The sequence below is a fragment of the Nymphaea colorata genome, chromosome 13 (genome assembly GCF_008831285.2).
Source record: "Nymphaea colorata isolate Beijing-Zhang1983 chromosome 13, ASM883128v2, whole genome shotgun sequence".
In the NCBI taxonomy this organism is placed as follows: Eukaryota; Viridiplantae; Streptophyta; class Magnoliopsida; order Nymphaeales; family Nymphaeaceae; genus Nymphaea; species Nymphaea colorata.
The window spans coordinates 9,760,609-9,782,901 of record NC_045150.1 but is presented as its reverse complement, the minus strand read 5'-3'; the positions used below and the strand labels follow the sequence as shown (position 1 = coordinate 9,782,901).

At 40.6% G+C, this 22,293-nt stretch overlaps 2 protein-coding genes across 2 annotated transcripts; both read left to right on the top strand.

The window, feature by feature from the left end:
• Positions 1-13,319, top strand: LOC116266752 (serine/threonine-protein phosphatase PP1). Its single transcript, XM_031648074.2, has 4 exons — positions 1-464; positions 10,207-10,766; positions 11,079-11,288; positions 12,883-13,319. Exons 1-4 carry the CDS (start codon positions 281-283, stop codon positions 12,895-12,897), a joined length of 969 nt encoding a protein of 322 aa, XP_031503934.1. The 5' UTR covers positions 1-280; the 3' UTR covers positions 12,898-13,319.
• A 1,666-nt stretch (positions 13,320-14,985) lies between these two features.
• LOC116267160 (UDP-glycosyltransferase 88A1-like) lies at positions 14,986-20,807 on the top strand. The gene is made up of 2 exons (XM_031648754.2): positions 14,986-15,033; positions 19,120-20,807. The coding sequence occupies exon 2, from the start codon at positions 19,183-19,185 to the stop codon at positions 20,608-20,610; it is 1,428 nt and encodes a 475-aa protein (XP_031504614.1). The 5' UTR covers positions 14,986-15,033; positions 19,120-19,182; the 3' UTR covers positions 20,611-20,807.
• Positions 20,808-22,293: the final 1,486 nt, after the last annotated feature.

Genomic DNA, 22,293 nt, shown 5'->3' with positions numbered 1-22,293 from the left:
CTATCGATCGCACTCTTTTGCGGTCGTTCCCCGAGATTTCCTCCGTCGCGATAAACGCGCCGCCGGAATATTCGGCCTCCGTTGGCCGTCTCCGGCGGCGTTAGACTCTACGTCCTTTTCTCGCAGCGGCGAGATTCCTTTATCGCCGGCAGAGAGAGAGAGAGAGAGAGAGAGAGAGAGAGAGAGAGAGAGATTAGGGTTTAGCTATTTCTGGGTTGTCCTTTTTCTCCTTTTATTTTTCTGTCGAAATATTTCGTTTTTTTCGGGGGGAAGGCGATCGATGTCTATGGAGGACGGCGTCCTCGACGATGTCATAAAGAGGCTACTGGACGCTAAGAACAGCCGGACGGTGAAGCAGGTGCAGATTACGGATTCGGAAATCCGGCAGCTGTGCCTGACCGCGAAGGAAATATTTCTTAACCAGCCTAATCTGTTGGAGCTCGAGGCTCCCATAAAGATTTGCGGTAATCTTCGCTTCCCGAATTCCAATTTCTCTTAACCGGTTCTTGTTATGCCTCGTTGGTTAGTTCTTTATTGATGGGTTTATTGTGGTGCTTGAGTGCTCAATCGATACATGTGGCACCGTTAATATTGATTGATCTACAATTTCTCTTTTTTGCTTTCTTGTTTGAAATGGAATTGGTTATTGAGTCAGGTTACTTCGTGTTGATACTAGCTTAAGAATGGGGATTTGTTGTGTGTTTTAGGTGTTTAAACCTGTATACTGGAGCTGCCAGAGAATTGGCAATCATTTGATTATGGTTTGCATGGTCGAGGATGCAGTGATTATTTTTATGGTTATTTTCTTTCCTTGGATTTCCTCTTGGGGGTTTTCTCAATCCCTTTCCGGTGGTGTTTGCCTGCACCTACTTTCCATAAAACTTTGATAATCTGGGAAATTTCATCTTGGGACAGGGGGCAAACATTTGTGTTTGTTGAGGCATCTGGATATAGTTGACGGCATAAAGTCAAGTCCTCGTCATCAAGGAACATGTGATTCAGATTAAAAAATTCCTGGTGGTGGAAACTGTTTGGAGTTGAATTGTTTTATTATTTGCGACCTAAGTATGTGAAAGGCTCATGCACCTGCAACCCTTTGGATTTAAGCGATTCCCTTTCCTGTCAATTTCGTGCTTAAGGGTTCTTCTGGATCATAGTTCGTCTCTAAATGCGCATAGCATTGGCAACTGAAGAATTGGTGGTCATCTGTCTGAGGTCTTTAATAGTTTATGTTATTTTTTTCTTTTCTCTTTGTATGGTCTGTATGCGGTTTCTCGTTCTGGATGGCTTTTCTGTAAATTGTTATTAGCATGTTCTTGTTCTTTGTCAATGTATATTCTTGTTAATACCATAGCCACAGCTATTGTTTTTGGGTGCTTACCTGTGAGGTTTTCCTTGGGTATTTTTCGGCAAAGCTGTTTCTTTGATAAAATCTCTAGAAAATCTTGAAGTTTTTTAAAAGAATAAAATATCAAAATATTAGGTAAAGATAAAATAAATAAGAAACTAATAAGCAGACATAAAAAAATATCTTGTAAAAATGACAAAAGTAATAAATAAAATGACGAACAAAATTGAAAAATGAAAAAAAATAAAAAATAAATGAAAGAATCATGAAAAATTGCAATAAATTCATTTGGGCTTTTTTTTCTCTTAAATATCATGTATTTTTCCTGTTTTCATCGTTTTTCATTTGTTCGATAATATTGCGATATTTTTAAAAATATCATGATATTTTTGGTGGTGATTACATTATTCTAACTGTTGGTTTGGCTAAGCATTGAGTCATATCTTGTAATATTTGGCTGTTAGCCTTACTATGCATCTGCTGTCTCTGTTTTTGCCTTTTGGTTTATCTGCAATTTTGCGTAGAGTAAGATACCCACACTTCTAGGTCAATAGTTACATTTCATGTCTCTGTTTGGTTCTCTATCGCGAGGTTGTACTTGCATCTCTCTCTCTCTCTCTCTCTCTCTCTCTCTCCCCCCTCTTTTTTCTCCCATGGAAAATAGCATTTCGAATGCTGTTTGAACTTTGAACTTATATATGTCTCAATCTTTTCCTGTTGGATTGCATTATGTGCCTAAACTTTATAATGTTATTGGACTCTGATCTGCTATATTGCTCATAACTGCGTTGTTGTTTTTATAAAAGTTGCTTGTTATTGTATGGGGTTGCATGATCCTATGTCTAAAGAGTACTCTATCAGCTATCATTCTGCTTGCTTAGTTGCATTTTGTTGTTGCGTAATGTTGCACAAAATGATGATGAAGCAATGAGGACCAATGTAAGGTGAAGATGATGATTATTGTTGCAAAAGATGGAGAAAAGAGAGGGAACACAAGAGAAGAGAACGAGAGGGAGAGAGAGAGAGTGAGAACAAACAAAACGTACTTTCATTGCTAACCCTAATCTCTTATTTAAAGAGAGAATAGGGGACGGCTAGTGTCTTTACACAAGAGAGACAAAAAGATATAAATGATTCAAGAAGACTCGAACTTTTAAATAATCAGAAAACTACCACATTTAAATATAAACTTCCTAATTTCAACACTCTCCCTCAAGCTGGAGCATAGATATCAATCATGCTCAGCTTCTTACAACATCTAGAGAAATCACCAATAGGAAGAGCCTTAGTAAACATATCTGCTGCCTGATCTTCAGAAGCTACATGAACTGTAGACACAACACCTCCTTGTATAAGATCCCGAATATAATGACAATCGACCTCTATGTGCTTTGTTCTCTCATGAAATACTGGATTATTTGCAATGTAAGTGGCAGCCTTGTTATCACAATACATTCTCATAGGAAGAGGAACTTCAATACTCATATTTGTTAGCATAGACTTAACCCAAGTCATCTCAGTAGCCGTTTGAGCCATTGCTCTATATTCAGATTCTGCAGTTCATCTCGAAACTACATTCTGTTTCTTGCTTCTCCATGATATTAGGTTGCCCCCAACAAAGATACAGAAGCCTGTGGTGGATTTTCTATCATCAATAGACCCTGCATAGTCAGCATCACTATAAGCAACAATTTCTAGAGATTCACCTTTCTTGAAAAAAAGGCCCTTGCCTGGAGATGACTTTAGATATTTCAAAACCATCAATGCAGCATCCCAATGGACTTTTCTAGGTTTTTCCATAAACTGACTTAGTTTCCCAACAACAAAGCTGATATCTGGTCTAGTCACAGTGACATACAGAAGCTTGCCAATAAGAGACCTGTAAGATCGTGAATCTATTAGTTCCGATTGATCATCATGAAGATGAAGACGTGGATTCATCGGAAGATTAGCCGGCTTGGCTCTTAACATCCCTGTATCCTGCAGTAGGTCAAGTACATATTTCCTCTGAGACAACACTACACCTTCTTTGTTATGAGCAACCTCAATCCCAAGAAAATATCGCAAGTGACCAAGATCTTTCGTGACAAAGTGCTTCTGAAGGAAAGTCTTTGTGATCGAAATTTCTTGATCACAATCACCTATCAGGATAATGTCATCAACATAAACTACCATAACAACTATACTTTTGGAGGTCTTCTTGATGAATAGAGAATGGTCCAAAGGAGATCTTTCAAATCCACACTGTTAAACGACCTCAGATAATTTGTGAAACCACGCTCTAGGACTTTGTTTAAGTCCATAAATTGCCTTCTTCAAATGACACACTTTTCTACACTCCCCCTGTCGCTCGAACCCTGGGGGCTGCTGCATATATACAGTCTCTTCAAGATCACCATAGAGAAAGGCATTCTTTACATCCAGCTGATACATAGGCCAATTGGAGTATACCGCAATAGAGATAATGAGCCGAATAGTACCTAACCTGGCCACAGGAGAGAAAGTCTCAAAGAAGTCAACTCCATACGCCTGGGTATAACCCTTAGCCACTAATCGAGCCTTATATCTCTCTACAGACCCATCTGAATGGTACTTGACTGTAAAGACTCATTTAGAGCCAACAATATCACAATTTGAAGGAGGATCAACCAATTCCCATACCGCAACAGAGATAATGAGCCGAATAGTACCTAACCTGGCCATAGGAGAGAAAGTCTCAAAGAAGTCAACTCCATACGTCTGGGTATAACCCTTAGCCACTAATCGAGCCTTATATCTCTCTCTACAGACCCATTTGAATGGTACTTGACTGTAAAGACCCATTTAGAGCCAACAATATCACAATTTGAAGGAGGATCAACCAATTCCCAAGTACTACGCTGTAAGAGAGCATCCATCTCATCTTGCATGGTTTTCGCCATTTACAGTCTAGTAGTTCTTGTTGATGACTAGTTGGAACAGTATGAACTGTCATAGCATGAAGAAACTGCTGTAAATTGTCATCAAGGTGGTCAGTGGAAACAAATTGTGAGATTGGATGCATAGTACACTGTCTCTTGCCTTTGCGTAGGGCTATAGGCAAGTCTTGAGGAGGAACAATGTCAGGTATACTTACTTCAATGGAGCTCACATCCTGAGAAGATTCTGATGGTCGACCATGAGAGGGATCCTGCCGACGCGTGTATACCAATGGAGGGTCCTGGAACCTATTCATTGTCGGAGTAGGAGAGGGAAAAGACTGCAACGGGACTGGAGGGATAGGTAGAGGAATAAGACATGGCATCTCAGATGACACAGAAGTAGGATTGAAGTAGGACCGAGACTCGAAGAAAGTGACATCCGCACTGATATAGTCTTTGTGAGTTACCGGACCAAAACACTTGTACCCTTTTTGGTTTCGAGGATAGCCAATGAAAACACACTTAATGGCTTGAGCAGCAAGTTTATCACGTTTGGGCCCAAGAATGTGAAGAAAACAAGTACAATCAAATACTTCAGGTGCAACAGGAAATAAGCTTCGATTGGGATAAACAAGTTTAATCGGTACTTTGTTGTCAATGGAGGATGATGGTAAACGATTTGTTAGGTAACAAGCCATGAGTATGGCATCACCCCATAAGTATGCAGGTACATGATTATGAAGCATTAGGGTACGAGCAACAGTTAGAAGTTGTCTATGTTTTTTTTCAGCAAGTCCATTCTGTTGTGAGGTGTGGGGACATGTAAATTGGGGAGAGATACCATTTTCAGCATAAAAGGTCATTAAGATAGAGGATTTGAACTCAAGAGCATTATCAGTGCGAATACACTTAACCAGGGAACCAAACTGAGTTTTTATTTCAATAATCAAGTTTTTGAGGATATGTACTACTTCAGACCTTTCTTTCAAAAGAAATACCCAACTAACTCGAGAGTAATCATCAACAACAACCAGAAAATACCTAAACTTAGATCGGCTAGCAACCCTGCTAGGACCCCACACATCAACATGAAGAAGATCAAACAACCTTTGACTTGATGGACTAAGACTCGAAGGAAAACTACTACGAGTATGCTTGCCAAGTTGACAGGCCTCACATTGAAATGACTCTGGGACTGGAATGTGAGGTAGGATGGAACGAAGCTTGGACCCTGAAGGATGGCCAAGTCTGAGATGCCGCTGAAAGGGTGTAGAATATGATGTAGAAGAGGTAGCAGCAAGGCCCATAGGGACTGACAGGATGTAGACGCCCCCTTTTTCATAGCCACCACCAATAGTTTTCCCAGTTTGTAAGTCCTGAAATGAGCATGCACCAGGGTCAAAATTAATGCGACAGTGTAAATCAATAGTCAACTGTTTAACAGAGAGCAAATTAGAAGGAAACTCAGGAGCGTATAAGACGTGGAATGGTCATAGACTGAGAAAGTTTCACATCTCCATAACCCAATATAGGTGACATTCTGCCATCTGCAATTTTAACATGACGTGGCTGAGAGAATCTATGCAACACAGTGAACAAACCAGGTCTACTGCAGAAATGTCTCGATGCTCCCGAGTCAATAATCCAAGAGATACTTGAATCAGGCGTGGATGTACCCGTAGAGAGAGCTCGATCAATCAAAACAGTGAAAGTTGAAGCCTGTGAGACTCTGTGTGCCTAAAACTGCTCATACTGAGATCTGTCAATGCTAACTGTGACTGTAGATCCAAAAAAGGAGGGATTCCCAGTTCCTTTATAATCATTCCCACCATTTGGTTTGCTAATCTCAGCCATATTAAACACAGCAGGGAGCACCAAAACAATTTTGCAGCAGTTTGAACACACAAAAGAACATCCAACTTATAATTAATCAGTCAGGTAAGGGGCTGATCAACAACACATAACTCAACAATATCACTCGCAGTCGCAGCACCACTGTCACACGTCAAGGGGCTGATCAGCAAAGTAGAAATCAACAATATCACGCACAGCACCACTGCCACATGCCACTAATGTCACAATGATGATTATGCCAACATCTTCTAACGACAGCCAACAAAAAAAAACGTATTTTCAGACAACTTCAGACCTTCCAACGTGACCTCAAACTTCAATGACATAAGAAAACAGTGTTGTGCGTCATTCCACGACTTCTACAAAAACAATCAGAATTGCCTGCACGACATTGGTTTCCTCCACATGAATTCAAGAATGCATCGACTTAGGGTTTTAAGAAACCCTAACTTGAGCAAACAAATCTGCCCAAGATGTGAGCAGACTTGCTCACAGAAGTCTGCCCTAGAAAATCAGACGTGAGAGAGTAGGAAGGAAGTACCAATAGATTGTGTTGGTCCCCAAATGTTCATGTTACAGCCGACAGTCTGCCCTCACAGCTGTGCATATAAATTTCTGTTGATGTCCACAGCTTCAATGTATCCACGTCCAGAGATTGATATATATATATATTTATCAGATCTGATATGATCCACATTTCAGGCTGATCTTGTCGTCTCCCACACAGCAACGACCAATGTGATCTGGCCTGAGTTTCTTCTTCAACAGCAGCAACTAAGAAGCTTCTGATACAACCCTTTTCAGTCTTCCACGTTCCAAATCAGAGAGAAAAAGAAAAACTGTTCCACAGCAACTCCCACCCGCAACTTCCACGTAGTTGCTTATGCTGCACTACATCCATGTTAGGGACCTAATCACGATTAGGTTTCCCTTCCACACTGTCCACTATTTCTCGATCAGCAGAGAGAAGAGAGAAAGGAAGGGTAGAGAAAGAAAAGGAAAGAAATAGGAAGAGATAGAATAGGAGAAGTGATCGCTGGAAAATCACATCAGCCGTCACCGGATTGAGATAACCAGCTCTGATACCATGTTGCAAAAGATGGAGAAAAGAGAGGCAGGAGAAGAGAACGAGAGGGAGAGAGAGAGAGTGAGAACAAACAAAACGTACTTTCATTGCTAACCCTAATCTCTTATTTAAAGAGAGAATAGGGGACGGCTAGTGTCTTTACACAAGAGAGACACAAAAAGATATAAATGATTCAAGAAGACTCTAACTTTTAAATAATCAGAAAACTACCACATTTAAATATAAACTTCCTAATTTCAACAATTATGATAGTTATGCTGGCACATAATGGTTGTGTATATGGTGGGGAACATGAAGAGTTTGATTGTGTCGAAACTTGATGCTAAGCTGGTGCATGCCTTTGAGGAACTAAGCACATATATGCCTTTGGTGCTAGGTGTATAGAACGTTTCAATCGTCATAAACAGGAAAGTCCAAGAGTCTTCTGAATATCAATTGTGGTATGGCATCCATTATGACCTTTTAGGCCTTGAGGATTTAACAATGATTTCTGAGAATCATTGTGGGAAGGGGTGCAGGAAGAGGCAAATTGCAGGAAATGTAATTATAATGGTTGTGATAACTTGTTATGGTGATCTCTGAATTTGGTGATGTCTTGTGAGTTTGACAATCATAACCACATTGTTGTGCTGCTTGATGGTATTATTATTACGAGATATATAATATGAATTATATGCTAGATCATATTATATACTAGCATTAACGATGATGGTCGTTGTGGTGGTGATGATGATGGTTGGTGTGACATATGTGGATGGTTATAGTGGTGGCAGCATTAGGGGATGGTGTGGCAGGTTGTGGTGGAGTTCTGAGCGACTGAGCCTGATGATGAATCATAATACTATAATAGTTATGGGACTGAATAGTGCCACTGCCACAGTGATTATACAATGGGGACGGTGTTTGTGTTATGTAGATGTTAGTTATTGGATTCTGAATGTATTATGTGGAATGTTTTTCAGCCTTCAAGTACTTGTTGCTATTTGATATTCAGTTTATGAGTTCATGAAATATGTGGCTATGTGCTATGTTGTGAATTGCCTAACATAACGTATTATTAGACGGGCCAATAGTTAGATATATTGTGTAAAATTGACAATCTTTTTTACTATAAAAATTATGAAAATGACGGAAAATCAGAAAAAATGTTCCCTATAAGAAAAATGAATTGTGTAGCACAAGTTGTATAGAAAGTGAAAATAACAAACTAAAAGACCAGTTAAGCATAATTTGGTTAAAAAGTTCACATTTTTTTATTTCACTTAAGTACATTCGTTAAATCAACTTAAGCTTAGAATTTGTAAAACATAGGTTCATAGTACACTAGGTTCTTTTGCTTTGCTAGGTTCTCTTATGCCACTAAGTTCTGTTGTTCCACTAAGTTCCTCTTGATGTGTTGGCTATCTGCTAATGCTGTTGATATTGCTGGTGCAACATCTTCATCGTCAAAATTACTATCAAATTGCCTCGTGTGTCTTGAACTTCAGGATTAGGGATTATCAGATCATGTAGCGTGTATACACCTTTAGAGTAAAAACACAATATCTTGACCATGTGGACTCTAGTTGTCAATTCCCACCCTTGTATTTTTTTGGATGGACACTGTTAACTCCTCTATAATATGTTCATACACATTAGGGTGCATTATAATGTAAATGCACAATGCGAGAAAATATATTACCATCTTGACAACCAATCACATGCATCTTAAACCTGTAGAGTCGGCCCTTTAGATGTTTGCTACAAAAGAACATATTATGGTTTTTTTTTCCCAACATGTATTATCATGCTGAATCATCACGTTTTTCAGCGAATCCAGCCATTGTCATATCTGTGAAAGATTAAGAATGCAAAAAGTATTTATGATGTTCTAATTTCTAAGTAAAAATATATCAAAGTATCTTAAAAATAATTGAGTTTTGTGCCTGTTTCCCCACACCTCGAGTTTTTTAAGAAATGCTCTGAACTGATGTCCACTTGCACCAACATCCATGACATACTGGGAAAATCAGCATCTGTGCACACATTCCACCCATTTAGGTGGTACCTTTTGGAATAAAAATGTCTAGCACCAACATGTTTTGTAGAGAAAGTGTCCATGTTAATAAGGTGGACCAACTCAAGAAACTTAGTGATGCGGACCTTGCCTTGGGCTGCATCCTTTTCACTGCTCCTTGTCATGACCACTGTTGGCCAGAGCTGAGCCTGCCACGGTCACATCCTCCTTGGCCAAATCCTTGACCGCCCCCGCTGCCATGGCCTAGTTGAGCATCGCCTTGCCAGATACAGGAGCTTGACTTGGCCAGCTATTCTACTGCGGGTTTGATAGACCACACCATGATTGACCTCCAGTGGTGGCACCAGCAGGGCATGGCCTTCCATTCAAAGCCACACCCAACCTAACCAAGAATGCCTACTTTGTTCTTATAGGAATAATTGATTGTGAATTGAAAACAAACAATTGTATGTCATACCAGTGTATTATAAAGAATGGAATACAGTATAGTGTAAGTTCCATTTAGCTATATCACTTGTAGGCCGAAAGGATGGCAAGACTAGTCTGCCAAACAGTTTTTTGGTACAGGAATTTGTTCGTTCAAGGTTAGTTTATGCTATGTCTCTAAACATTGGTTCCCCTGTTAAGATGCAATTTTGAACTTTGCCTAGTTCTCTATGGATGCTCCAGCGACCCCTATAAGCACCATTACGATTATCAAATTAGATGGTTTAGTGACAGTTATACTATTGTACTTTTTGTTTGTTCTGCTACAAGGGTTCTTGCCATTTCAAATCTGTATTTACAGGGTCTTTGATCCTTGGAATAATTTGGGTAAAATTTTCCATTACAAAGGTATGATTGTATAGGACTGTCTTTTTCTTTATTCTTGTTATAAAGATTATACTTTTCGTTGCTTTCTATTTGTTCAATTTTTATAACAAAGTTATTTCAATTTCTATAGCGAATGTCTTTAAGTGATAGGTTTAATTCTACTGTCCTTGCTGCTTTGTCTGAGCAGGAGATATTCACGGACAGTATTCAGACCTTCTTCGGTTATTTGAGTATGGTGGGTTCCCCCCTGAAGCAAATTATTTATTTCTGGGTGACTATGTTGACCGTGGTAAGCAGAGCATAGAAACTATATGCCTTCTTCTTGCTTACAAAATCAAATACCCAGAAAATTTCTTCCTTCTCAGAGGTAATCATGAATGTGCTTCAATCAACCGGATCTATGGATTCTATGATGAGTGCAAGAGAAGGTTCAATGTTCGCCTTTGGAAGACGTTTACAGATTGTTTCAATTGCTTGCCTGTGGCTGCACTTATTGATGAGAAAATACTATGTATGCATGGGGGTCTATCCCCCGATTTGAAGAGCTTAGATCAGATCAGAAATATTGCTCGCCCTGTGGATGTTCCAGATCAAGGCTTGCTTTGTGACCTTTTATGGGCCGATCCCGACAAAGAGATTGAAGGCTGGGGTGAAAATGACAGAGGTGTATCCTACACCTTTGGTGCTGATAAAGTTGCAGAGTTCCTGGAGAAACATGACCTCGATCTCATTTGCCGAGCTCACCAGGTTTCAGCTTCAGATCCTATTATCTCGTCGTGTATATAGGTTGCTTCTTAATTTTTCTGTAAATTGTGATGAATTAATGTAGTTGCAGTATTAAAAGATAATGCCTTAACTTTGGTTTTTGGTTGAGATTGATGACTTCTGTAGGATACCAGCACTTATTTTTTGTTCTCTCAAGAATGCCACAGGTCATTCAACAATGAAATGTTGTTTGACCCTCGCTAAAAGTGTGATCTCAGTTGCTAAAATAGTCAATAAATTTGTAAGTTATCAGTTGTGGATCATTTTTTAGCAGCTTTTTTGTTATCTATGCAGGTTGTGGAGGATGGATATGAATTCTTTGCAAAAAGGCAACTGGTAACAATATTTTCTGCACCCAATTATTGCGGTGAGTTTGACAATGCTGGTGCTATGATGAGTGTGGACGAAAGTCTGTTGTGCTCGTTTCAAATCCTTAAACCATCAGACAAGAAAACAAAGGTTGGACTTGGTAACATGTCAGGATCTGCTACACCGCCCCGAAAGGTAAGTGCTTTCATTGTCTTGCCTCCTATTTACTTGTTGATGTACTCATACCTATAGGGGAAAATACATCATGTAATGGTCAAATAATGAGGGAAGAGAAAGAAAAAACCAATGACAGAAGAAACTTCATCATCAGCAATCTAATAGCATCCATTATCAATTATTGTGTTCTTCAATAGATGCTTTACTATAAGTCTATAAGCACTTGAACATAATCTTTATATTAGGGTTGGATATTGGTTCCACTTCATGATATTATATGCGGCAAGTTATTTCAACGATGTTTATGTGTCTTTCTTTCTGTACTTTCTGATGTTCACTAGTTATTATGTTACAATATTTCTATGGTCTATCTCTTCTTTTTTCCTGGAAAATAATGCCAACTTTATAAACTAAAAAGACTTTAGAAAAGTTAAGATTGTGCGGGATGCCCCTTCAAAATCATTGCAATGTTAATGACAAGTGCGACATGTGGTCGTGATTTACTTGTTTTTTGGTTTTTGAATATATCATGCTTTTACATGATATCAGAGTATGTAGTTATCAAGGTTTAAAGTTTAAACACAAAGGAGTAGAGGACTTATTTGTCTCTGAGTCTTGCATCTTCAAACCCAGATTCCTGTCTGACTGTACTCTTCTTTACAGTTTACTCTCCTGCTCACACTGTTTTCACTCTTGGTTTAAGTTGAAATTTTGGCTTACTGTGTTGCTACCTCCCATCATGGGTTATCTTCAACCTTTGTCCTATGTATGCTGATCTTTGTTATCCTATTACCACCTTTTCTTTGGAAAGCCTCTCGGCTTCTTGCAACCCCATTTATGCATAACTGGATTCCTGATTATGTTCCTCCAGGAACTAGAAAGTTGGAAGCAGTTTTTGAGTTACATCCATTACAAGGTAAATAAAGTTCCTAAACAATAAGACAGTAAGGGTTCAACGATCCACTAAGCCTGAAAGTATGTTTAAAGGAAAAGCAACCAATGTACTGACATAAAGACGTGAGTAAATGAATCACAGTGACACCTTTATTTGTCAATCTTTCATGTAGAAACTTACTTAATGCTATGGTTGTATTAGGCTTGGGCTTCCAAGAATCACTAACAAAGAGAAACTGTAAGTTGGGTGGATGGGTTTGGTGTTTCCTTAGCTCTCATGTACCCAAAACAAAAGGTTTCTACATTAAAAATTACAACTGATAGCTGAGCCTGTATCAGCTTGTTTGACACTAGAAACTTAGCTAGAGCATTAGTTGCTGTTCCATGTTTCCCGGATCGAAAAAAGTTGAAGGATAATTTGCAATTGCTTCTTTTTTGCTTAAATTCTCTGTATGGATGGGGAGCTAGCAGGTTATACTGAAAGGACGCCCAATGCTGCATCATAATCCTTTTTAACTTGGTTGTCTCAAGTCCATTTCAAACTTTTCAATTCAATAGTACCAACTGCATTGTTGATAGTACGATAGTGCTCCATAATGCGTCTGAAACTGCTGCTTCTTCAAGGCTTGCTGTCCATTTATTGCATGGTGCATATGGATAATAGCTTTTATTCCCTGTAATTTGTATCGGTGGATTATGCTTTCTTGCTTTGTTTCAGGGTGCAAAGGGATAGTGGCCAAATGAACGACAATGCCTGGTGAGGTTGCTCCATTCAGTTGGAACGTTTGAAGGCAGTGGGCTGGATTGGCTTATATGCAGAATCTTTAGCTGGCCTTAGTACCTGAAACAGGTACCTGCCACTAGCTTCTAGTGGCTTCACATGCTGGCACGGAGGTTGTAGGAAGTGGTTCCTATTTTCACTGTGCTCCTTTAATTTGTGTCCTAACCTAAATTGTGGCACGGGAGAGACCTGATTCTAATGTCGCAAGATGATAACGCACATCTGGACATATTTGAGGTCGTTGTAGTTTTATGATATCCTTATGGGTTTGAGTCATTCTTCGTATTGATGCTGCGGCATCACCAAATCAACTTTTAGCTGCTTTGGCGGTATCAATTTAATTAAAAGAATTGAAGAAGCATTCATCTCCACAAGGATATAAACTCTCTTGTCTGATTTTAAAGAACTGACCATTAATGACACTGCATTTAGCTACATTAAAGCCAGGCCGTGACCAGCCATTTATGGACATAAAAGCAAACCGAATTTCAAGCGTATGGTTTGACCCACCGACCACGTGGTCCTAATCACGCCTTCAACCGTTCTTTTCAAATCAACATCAGCGATCCGAAAGAAGCCCCAAATAAAAGGATTATCGATCAGATTTTAGGATTCATATATTTTTGAACAAAATTGTTTCGCTAATCATTCTTGTTGACAACAGCTTCGTGTGCAACCGCGGACCTTTCTAAGCGTCGGGCAGGGCAACCCACCCTCTTTGGCCGTTGCCCTTGAGTCTGCCACCCAGCAGAACACGCCACTCCACCCTGGTCCTCATTTACAGCTAGTGGTAGCCCTAAGTCTTGCATTGATATGACCCGGTTGTCGGCTTCTCCCCATGCAATAGCCTATGGGGCCCATGCCTTCACCGCCATTCTCGGTCACCGCCATCCAGTTCTGGACCTATGACACTAAGCTCCACTTAGACTCAGCTAAGTGGGTTCGGCACCACCCGAAGAAACAGCCGCCCTCCTTGCATGAGCCCACATATGATTTCCTTAAAAGAGCTGGCTCATGAATTGGGCACACGGACACCCGTTTTCGTGTTTAGGGGCCAGACGTGTTACCTCCTTTTCAATAATGTTGTGGAAGGCAGCAGGCCTTCAACAGTCTTCATGAGGGTGCCCTGGTTGAGGGATGATGATGGAGAATCCATGAAGAAAGTGCTATGCAAAAGCATGTGGATTTCAAACACTCTCTTCTAGCCTACGACTGGAGATGGGAAGGCAACCAGATCAGTTCCCTTCTTCATTTTCCACTCAGCACAGCTAGTCCCGGCTCCTTCCTCACTACTGAAGAGCAAGTCTCGGTGGTATTTCTCTACGAAAAGGAAAAAGTTGTTGACACAAGCGATTTCGTGTATGTGCGCTAATCTGATCCAATCATACTGGATTACGTCGGATCTGAATCTGAATTTAAGGGTAATTGAGTTGGGCTCAGATGATCTTGTGATGCTGCTGGATCAGGTGAAATACTAGACTACAGACATACACATTACATGTACAAATTGCATTATGGTTCTAGAATCGCATTTGACTGTACATGTTGATCCGTAAGATTTTATTTAGTAAAATTAAACAGAAACAATTTACTGTGTTTACTTCATTGATAGACAAAAAAAAGGATTTCATTTGGATCACTTGTTCACATGTAACTCATTTATGTGGTATGAACCGTTCTTCGTTGGTACGTATTTGGGTTAGATTTTGTAGGAAATACATATTCAAGGATCACTTTTATCTCTAACTTTATAAGCAAGGATAATAATATTAGTTAATTTCTTCTCAAATAGTCCTGCTTTTGCTAACAAGTGTTAAATAATGATTCCTTTATTGACATTTAATGGTATTCCTCGATTCAATCACCCTGCCCCTTGGGGTTTTTTTTTTTTAATTTATAACAAACAGGGCACGAACGATCTTCTCTCCCTCGCCCTGCGACTCTCTCTTTCCGCTGGGACGCTGCAACTCTCTTTCCGCTGGGACGGTGCAACTCTTCTCTGAGTCCTCTTCTCTAAGTCCAAAGCGAGTAGGCTCCACTCCAAATGTAGGCGGTTTCAGTGGAGTCGTCGTCTGCCCTCCTCATTTGGTAAAACCCCCTGTCCCGCTTCCTTCCTGCTCTCAATCTCTCTCTCTCTCTCTCTCTCTTCCTCCTGTTTTGGGGGGCGCCATTAATTGCTGCAAATGTAGTTTCTGTTTATAAGTAGGTTCTGCGAATTTGGCTCTGGTGGGGACTTTTCCGGGATTGTGTTTCCAAGCAGGCGTTTGGTTACCTTCGTCTGGTTTAGGATTCCGGGTTTCCTCTCGGCTTGGCAATTGCTGTGGTGGAGGTTTTGTTGTTTTCCTGGTTCTTGGTCTCTTTTGGGCGTCGGATTCCCGCTCCGCCCTTTCTTAAATCTGATTCCCTCCACTTCCACCGGGCAGTTTCCTTTTCCATGCTACGTGCTTCTCTGTTATGTCTTCCTCATCGGCTGCATGGTCAGCTCTCTCTCTCTCTCTCTCTCTCTCTTTTTGCAGCGTATTCTTAGGTTTTTATTTTCCTGTTGTTCTGTTTTTAGTTTTAGTTGTGATTCAAGTTAAATTTTCTTTAAGTTTTATTTTTGTTGCACTGGTAAAAATAAAATGCCATGTTTTTCTCTAGCTTTTTAATTTATATTTTATTTTTTATCAGATGATTCTCTCTTTTATTATTAATTTATTATAATAAATTAATAATAATAACAATAATAATAAAATACTCTCACCATATCGCCGCACCCAAATTTTTTGAGATGTGCCACGCCGACGACGCCCCCACCCGCACCAGGACACTCTTGTGACATAGGTGATCCTTGTAATATACCTTTCTACTTAAGTATTGTACTCCACCACTTAAACCACTTCACTTAAGTATAACACCCACACGTGGAGCACCCACAACATGGTAGAAAATGTCTATCTATTTGATAAAAAATAATCAACAACTGTTAGTATTTCAATTAGCAGCATGGAGTTTTATCGAAATCTAACGCTTGGGAAAAGGCAAGTCTTTTAATTTGATGCTTATAGGTGTTATATTTTTATGTTTTAAGTGGTGAAATGAAGTTTTTAGGTTGAAAGATACACTATTGTCATCACTAATACCAACACAGGTGACAAGAGAAATTGGAGAAGGTGGGGGGTAAAGGGGGCCTTCAGACATCTTTTCCACAAATGATTGGTAGTTAACCTCTCATTAAAATGGAATTTAATTTAATAACATCAATAAATGCTGGTCCAATGTTCAGCAACATTTTTATTTAGTACAATTTAATAGAAACACTTTACTATGCTTACTTCATTGATAGACAAAAGAAAATGAATCAATGGATTTCATTTGGATCAGTTCTTCACATATAACTCATTTATGCGGTATTAACCGTTCTTCGTTAGTACTTATTTGGGTTAGATTTTGTAGGAAATACCTATTCAAGGGTTAACTTCATGTCTAATTTTATAAGCAAGGCTAATAATATTCCTTAATTTCTTCTCAAATAGTCTTGTTTTTTGCTGACAAGTGTCTAATAATGATTCCTTTAATAGCATTTACTGGTATTCCTGGATTCAATTTTGGGTGAGCGAGAGGTCAGCAGCCTACCATCCAAAGCAAAGGCTCAAATGCCTCTCTCATTCCCCTACTTGTAAGGTCCTCGGTTGTGTCGGTGTTAGTGATCATAGTAGTATACCGTTCTACTTACGTATTGCATTTCACAACTGAAGACATATAAGGATAACACCTACATGTGGAGCACCCAAAATATGGTAGAAAGTGTTTATCTGATAGAAAATAATCAACAACTGTTAGTACTTCACTTAGCAAAATTGAGTTTTAATTAAATCCAACGCCTTTGAAAAGGCATGTCTTTAATTTGATTCCTATAGGTGTTATATTTTTACGTCTTAAGTGGTGAAATGCAATTCTTAGGTTGAAAAATACACTATTGTCATCACTAATATGGACGGTGGCAAGGGAAATTGGAGCACCTTTAATATCAATAAATTCTGGTCCACTTGGAATTAAATTTAGGAATAGCAATAAATGCCGGTAAAGGAACTACTGTAGATATAGGAGTATTTGAGATTGAAATTAACAAATGTTTCAATAAGGGCTGAACATTTTTGTCTTATCTTATATTAGGTAATCACTTTTCATAAGCATACTTGCTTCCCTTTGGCTTGCCATTTATCAAAGCACTCGTAAAATGAACAAAGTTATGAGCAAAATCACAATATGAGCCTGTACCAGCTTGTTCGACATTAGAAGCTTGGCAAGAGCAGTAGTTGCTGTTCCATGTTTCCCGAATCGAAAAAGTTGAAGGATACTTTGCCGTTGCTTATTTTTTGCTTAAATTATCTGTATAGATGAGGAGCTAGCAGGTTATACTACAAGGATGCTCAATGCTGCATCATTAATCCTTTTTAACTTGGTTGTCTACAGTCTGTTTTTCAATTCAATAGTACCAACTGCATTGCCGACAGTCAGTACAATAGTCCTCCGTAATGCTTCTGAAACTGTAGCCTGTAACCTTCTTCAAGGCTTGCTGTGCATTTATTGCATGGCGCATATGGAGAATAGCTTTTATTCATTGAATTTATATCGGTGGATAATGCCTGGTGAGGTTGCTCCATTTAGCTGGAATTTTTTGAAGGCAGCTTTAAATTGGAATTTAATTTAATAATATCAATAAGTCCACTTGGAATTGAAATTAGGAATAGCAATAAATGCCGGTAAAGGAACCACTGTAGATACAGGAGTAGTTGAGACTGAAATTAACTAACGTTTCTACAAGGGTCGAACAATTTTCTCTTATGTTATATTAGGTCATCACTTTTCATAAGCATATTTGCTTCCCTTGCTTTCCTTCGTGTGTGTGTGTATATATATATATATATATATATATATATATATATATATATATATATATATATATATATATATATATTTATATATATATATATATATATATATATATATATATATATATGTTTGTAATTTTTCAATTAATTCATTTGAATTCCTGAATGGGCTTATTCACTGATGTAATTAGACCTTGGTGATTAGTTTCAACTTTTCTAATTCTTATTACCCAGAGAGATGGTTTGATCCAAGTACGACAATGGGCGTGGTCATGTAAAATCTCCAAATTTAGAGTAGTCGAATAACCAAGCCAATTTTATTGCCAGTCTGGTTTTCCTATTCAACCAAACAGTCGACCGATAGAAACTCCCACGGAAGCTCCCGTGTGACAGTGCAATCTTCTCACAATTTTGATTGGTAGAAAAATACATACAAGCAAATGAAAAAAAAAAAAAAACAAACTTTTTCTCTTCCTGAGATATATTATAAGATTCCATTTTACTTTCAGACACCATTTGAAGTTTGTTTCAGATTAATTTCAGAGCTAGAATTGGAAGTTTCACATGTGCGGTTTTTTTGGTTGGGCACTCTGCAATATCTGACATTTTCTGGAATCAAATTCCCGCATTTGGATCTGATTTAGACTGACACTTTCAGATTAAAATTCAGTTGTAGCAGAAGTCGACCTGAATCCAAGATGCCTGTACCCTCTTTATCAACTGCTTGGCAGAACGCCTTGTTGTCTCCTCCTCCACCTCTGCCTTCACCAGCCACTGTCCTTCCTTCTTAGCTCCTGCTTATGACGACTGCCTGCCTTTCTTCTTTATTTGCCATATATTATAGGGCAAATCATGTAGCAAAACTTATGGTTGCTTTTCATTTATTCTCTCTTTTTTTTTTACTCCGATTGCATACCCCGCTTAGACACTTTACACCAGATCAAATCACCGTTGGAATTTGGGCTCAGATTCAAAAAGTTCCAGTCCAAGTCCGATCCGGTTAGCGCCAGGGGCGGAGAGAAGGGGGGGGGGGGGGGCTGCTAGGCCATGGGTTCACCATCGCAAATGAAAAAAAAATATTTTACATTAAAAAAAATTAATTTTTTAAGTGTGGAATGTATTTTTTAGAGTTGAATTCAATTTGGCCCTACCCAAATCCAGAGGTTGGACTGTCGATCCGTCCCTAAAAAAAATCTTGGCTTCGCTCTTAAAAAAAAATCTTGGCTTCGCCCCTGGTTAGCGTCAATGTATCAGGTCGTAGGTCGTAGGCATGCAGCATGACTTATTTGTAGTTGTGAAGGAGGCAAAGCCTCCGCAACAGTAATTGTAGAGGAGAAGCAGGGAACGGTGGTCTCAGAGAGAAATGAAGAAGCAAACTGTGGTTCTCTTCCCGTCTCCCTTGATGGGCCACTTGATGACCATGGTTGAGTTCGGCAAGCTCTTGCACCTCCGCCATGGCATCTCCATCACCATCCTGGTTGCCAAACCTCCCATCAGCGTCGGCAACTCGGCCGTCTACATGAAGAGCGTTGCGGACTCTGGCCTCGACATCACCTTCACCGAGCTCGGTCCCGTCGATTTCACAGTCAAGGAAGTCGATTACCAGACCCACGACGTCCTCTTGTTCGAATTCTTACATGCTTGCAGGGGCCGAGTGGTGCAAGCATTGCAGGACATATCAAGAGATTGCTTTGTCAAAGCAATCATCTTAGATTTCTTCTGCTTCACCTACACGGAAGTTGCCGCCAGCTTGGGCATACCCGCCTATTTTTACTACATCAGCAATGTTGGTGCACTGGCACTGCTTCTGTACCTCAACACTCTGCATCACCAATATGATGTTGCCTCGGCTCATGCCGAAGACAAGCTGGTTCATGTCCCCGGCATCCCTCCCCTCTCGCCGTCCGACCTGCCCCATTCCCTTCGGTTCCATGTAGGATCTTATGAATGGTTTCTCAAGGTATCGACGCAGTTCGCCAGAGCCCAGGGCATCATAATTAACACTTTTGATGCGCTCCAGCCCCACACTCTCCGAGCCCTTGCCGACGGCCTGTGCGTCCCGGATGGGCCAGGCCCGCTGGTCTATGCGATCGGACCTTTGGTCATCCCACCCGAGAAAGTTCTGCAACCTCCAGATTGCCTCCGTTGGCTCGACTCGCAGCCAGACCACAGTGTCGTCTTCTTGTGCTTCGGCAGCTTAGGCTTGCTTTCCACAATTCAACTAAGGGAGATCGCGCTGGCGCTCGAGCGCAGCGGGCAGCGGTTTCTTTGGGTGGTCCGGAATCCGACGGCTGAGTCAAAGCAAGCGTTGGTGCCCTCGGATCCAGATCTGGACGTTCTGCTTCCGAAAGGGTTCCTCCAAAGGACGAGTGACAAGGGAATGGTGGTGAAGGCATGGGCACCGCAGGTGAGGGTTCTGAACCATGCTGCGGTTGGCGGATTTGTGACCCACTGCGGCTGGAACTCGGTGGTGGAGAGCATCAGCGCTGGCGTGCCAATGGCTGCATGGCCCTTGTATGCAGAGCAGCCGACCAACAGTGTCTTGTTGGTGGACATGGGGGTGGCGGTGTCCGTCAAAAAGGACCGAGATGGTCTGGTGGGTGCGGCCGAGGTGGAGAGGTGTGTCCGGCTGTTATTGGACTCAGAGGAGGGCAACCGGCTGAGGGAGCGAGTAAAAGCGGCAAAGGATGCAGGAGTTTCAGCGCTCAAAGAGGGTGGCTCGTCCTCGGTGAACCTAGCCAGGTTGGTAGATTCCTGGAATGGTCCGGCAGGTGCGAAAGAAGGTGGCTAGCGCTTGACGCTGCACTCCAGTGTTGATTTGGAGCCATGTTCTTAAAAAATATTTGATTTCTAATAATAAGGTCAAGGGCTCGTTTGGGGTCGGTAGTACCGTGAGTTGAAGAAATAAATTTGGTTTGGATCTCGTGGTTGGTTGATGAAACCAGCCGCTTGAAATTTTGTCGTTTTTGTCATATCAGACTTGCTTGATTTGAATAAACACAGTCTACCATCTTTAATTTGTAAACATGCATTCCTTTTTGTTGATTTGGATCTACGATCTTTTAAACACAGCCGCCTCCTCTTCTTGGACCAAGTGATCTAATATCGTGTGGGATTGTGAAACCGTGATGTTCGACAAATCTTTGAAAGCTTTGAATTATTTAATTGAACGCACCAGCGGAACCTTCTCAGGAATCCACCAACCTGGCTAGGTTAACTGCGGATGAGCGACCGTCCATAAGCGCTGCAACTCCTTTCTTTGCTGCTTTTACTCGCTTTGTCAGCCGGGTGCCCACCGCCCTCCTCTTTGTCCAGTAACAGCTGCATTGACACACCTCAGCGGCTCAGCCGCAGCCACAGACCATATCGGTCCTCTTTTACGGTCACCGCCACCCCCATGTCCAACACCAACACGACCCTGTTAATAGGCTGCTCGGCATACAAGGGCCATGCCATTGGCACGCCGGCGCTGATGCTCTCTACAACCGAGTTCCAACTACAGTGAGTCACAAACATGCCAACCGCAGCATGGTTCACCCTCACATGTGGTCCATGTCTTCACCACCATTCTCTTGGATAGTGGTTCTGAGTTCTATTTATACAATTACAAGAGGACCTTCTTGCAGTCAAGATTAAATACTCATTAATCTCTAACAGTCCTTTGCTGGGCATTGAGAAATCCTAAAAAGCTGTCTATAAAAGCCCAACTTATTAGAGTTAATCTTGAGAGATTACTCAAGCTCATGCCTCTTAGAAGCCGATGCTTCCTCGAAGCCGATCTGATGCCTCCTAAAAGCAAACCCGTCAATAGCCCATGTAAGGTTTTGTCCATTTCTTCTTCCTCGTCTTCCAACACTTGGTGTGATGTTGCTGCTGTCCCTTCACGGACAAAGTAGACGCTGCTGGTAAGGAGACTCTAGCCATACTATATAGAATTCTAGTAAGTGAAATTCGATTTTTTATTGGTGCCTGTAAAGATCATACTACCTGCGTGAGCATGCAGTCGCCTACGTATCATGCTTTTATCTCCTGAAAATAAAGCATGCTAGACTATACTAATTTAGAATTCTCTTTTTTCATATTATGTCTCTTTTTATTCTTTTGCCTGCGAGAGACTGAGACCAGAACTGAGCCTAAAACGGCTCTGTAATATCATTTTTATATATATCAGAACCCTCGGAGTCGTAGAGGGTCTGTCCACAGAGAACTCCACTGCTAAAGTAAACACAATTGACCTGCGCCTCGGGCAAGCAGTAGCACAGGAGGTAGCGCCTGCTCTGCACGACATACAACAGACCCAAAATAAACAAACAAATAAGTAGGAGGGAAGGAAATATAGAACCATTGCTCACTGTACGCCGTTTAAGAATCTGATCCAACAGCTTCCTCCTGGAAAAGAGACGGGATTCTACCGTCTGTCGAAACCAGAGAAACAGACTATTTTTTCTTCCTTTTTGTCTTTGTTGGACCTCCA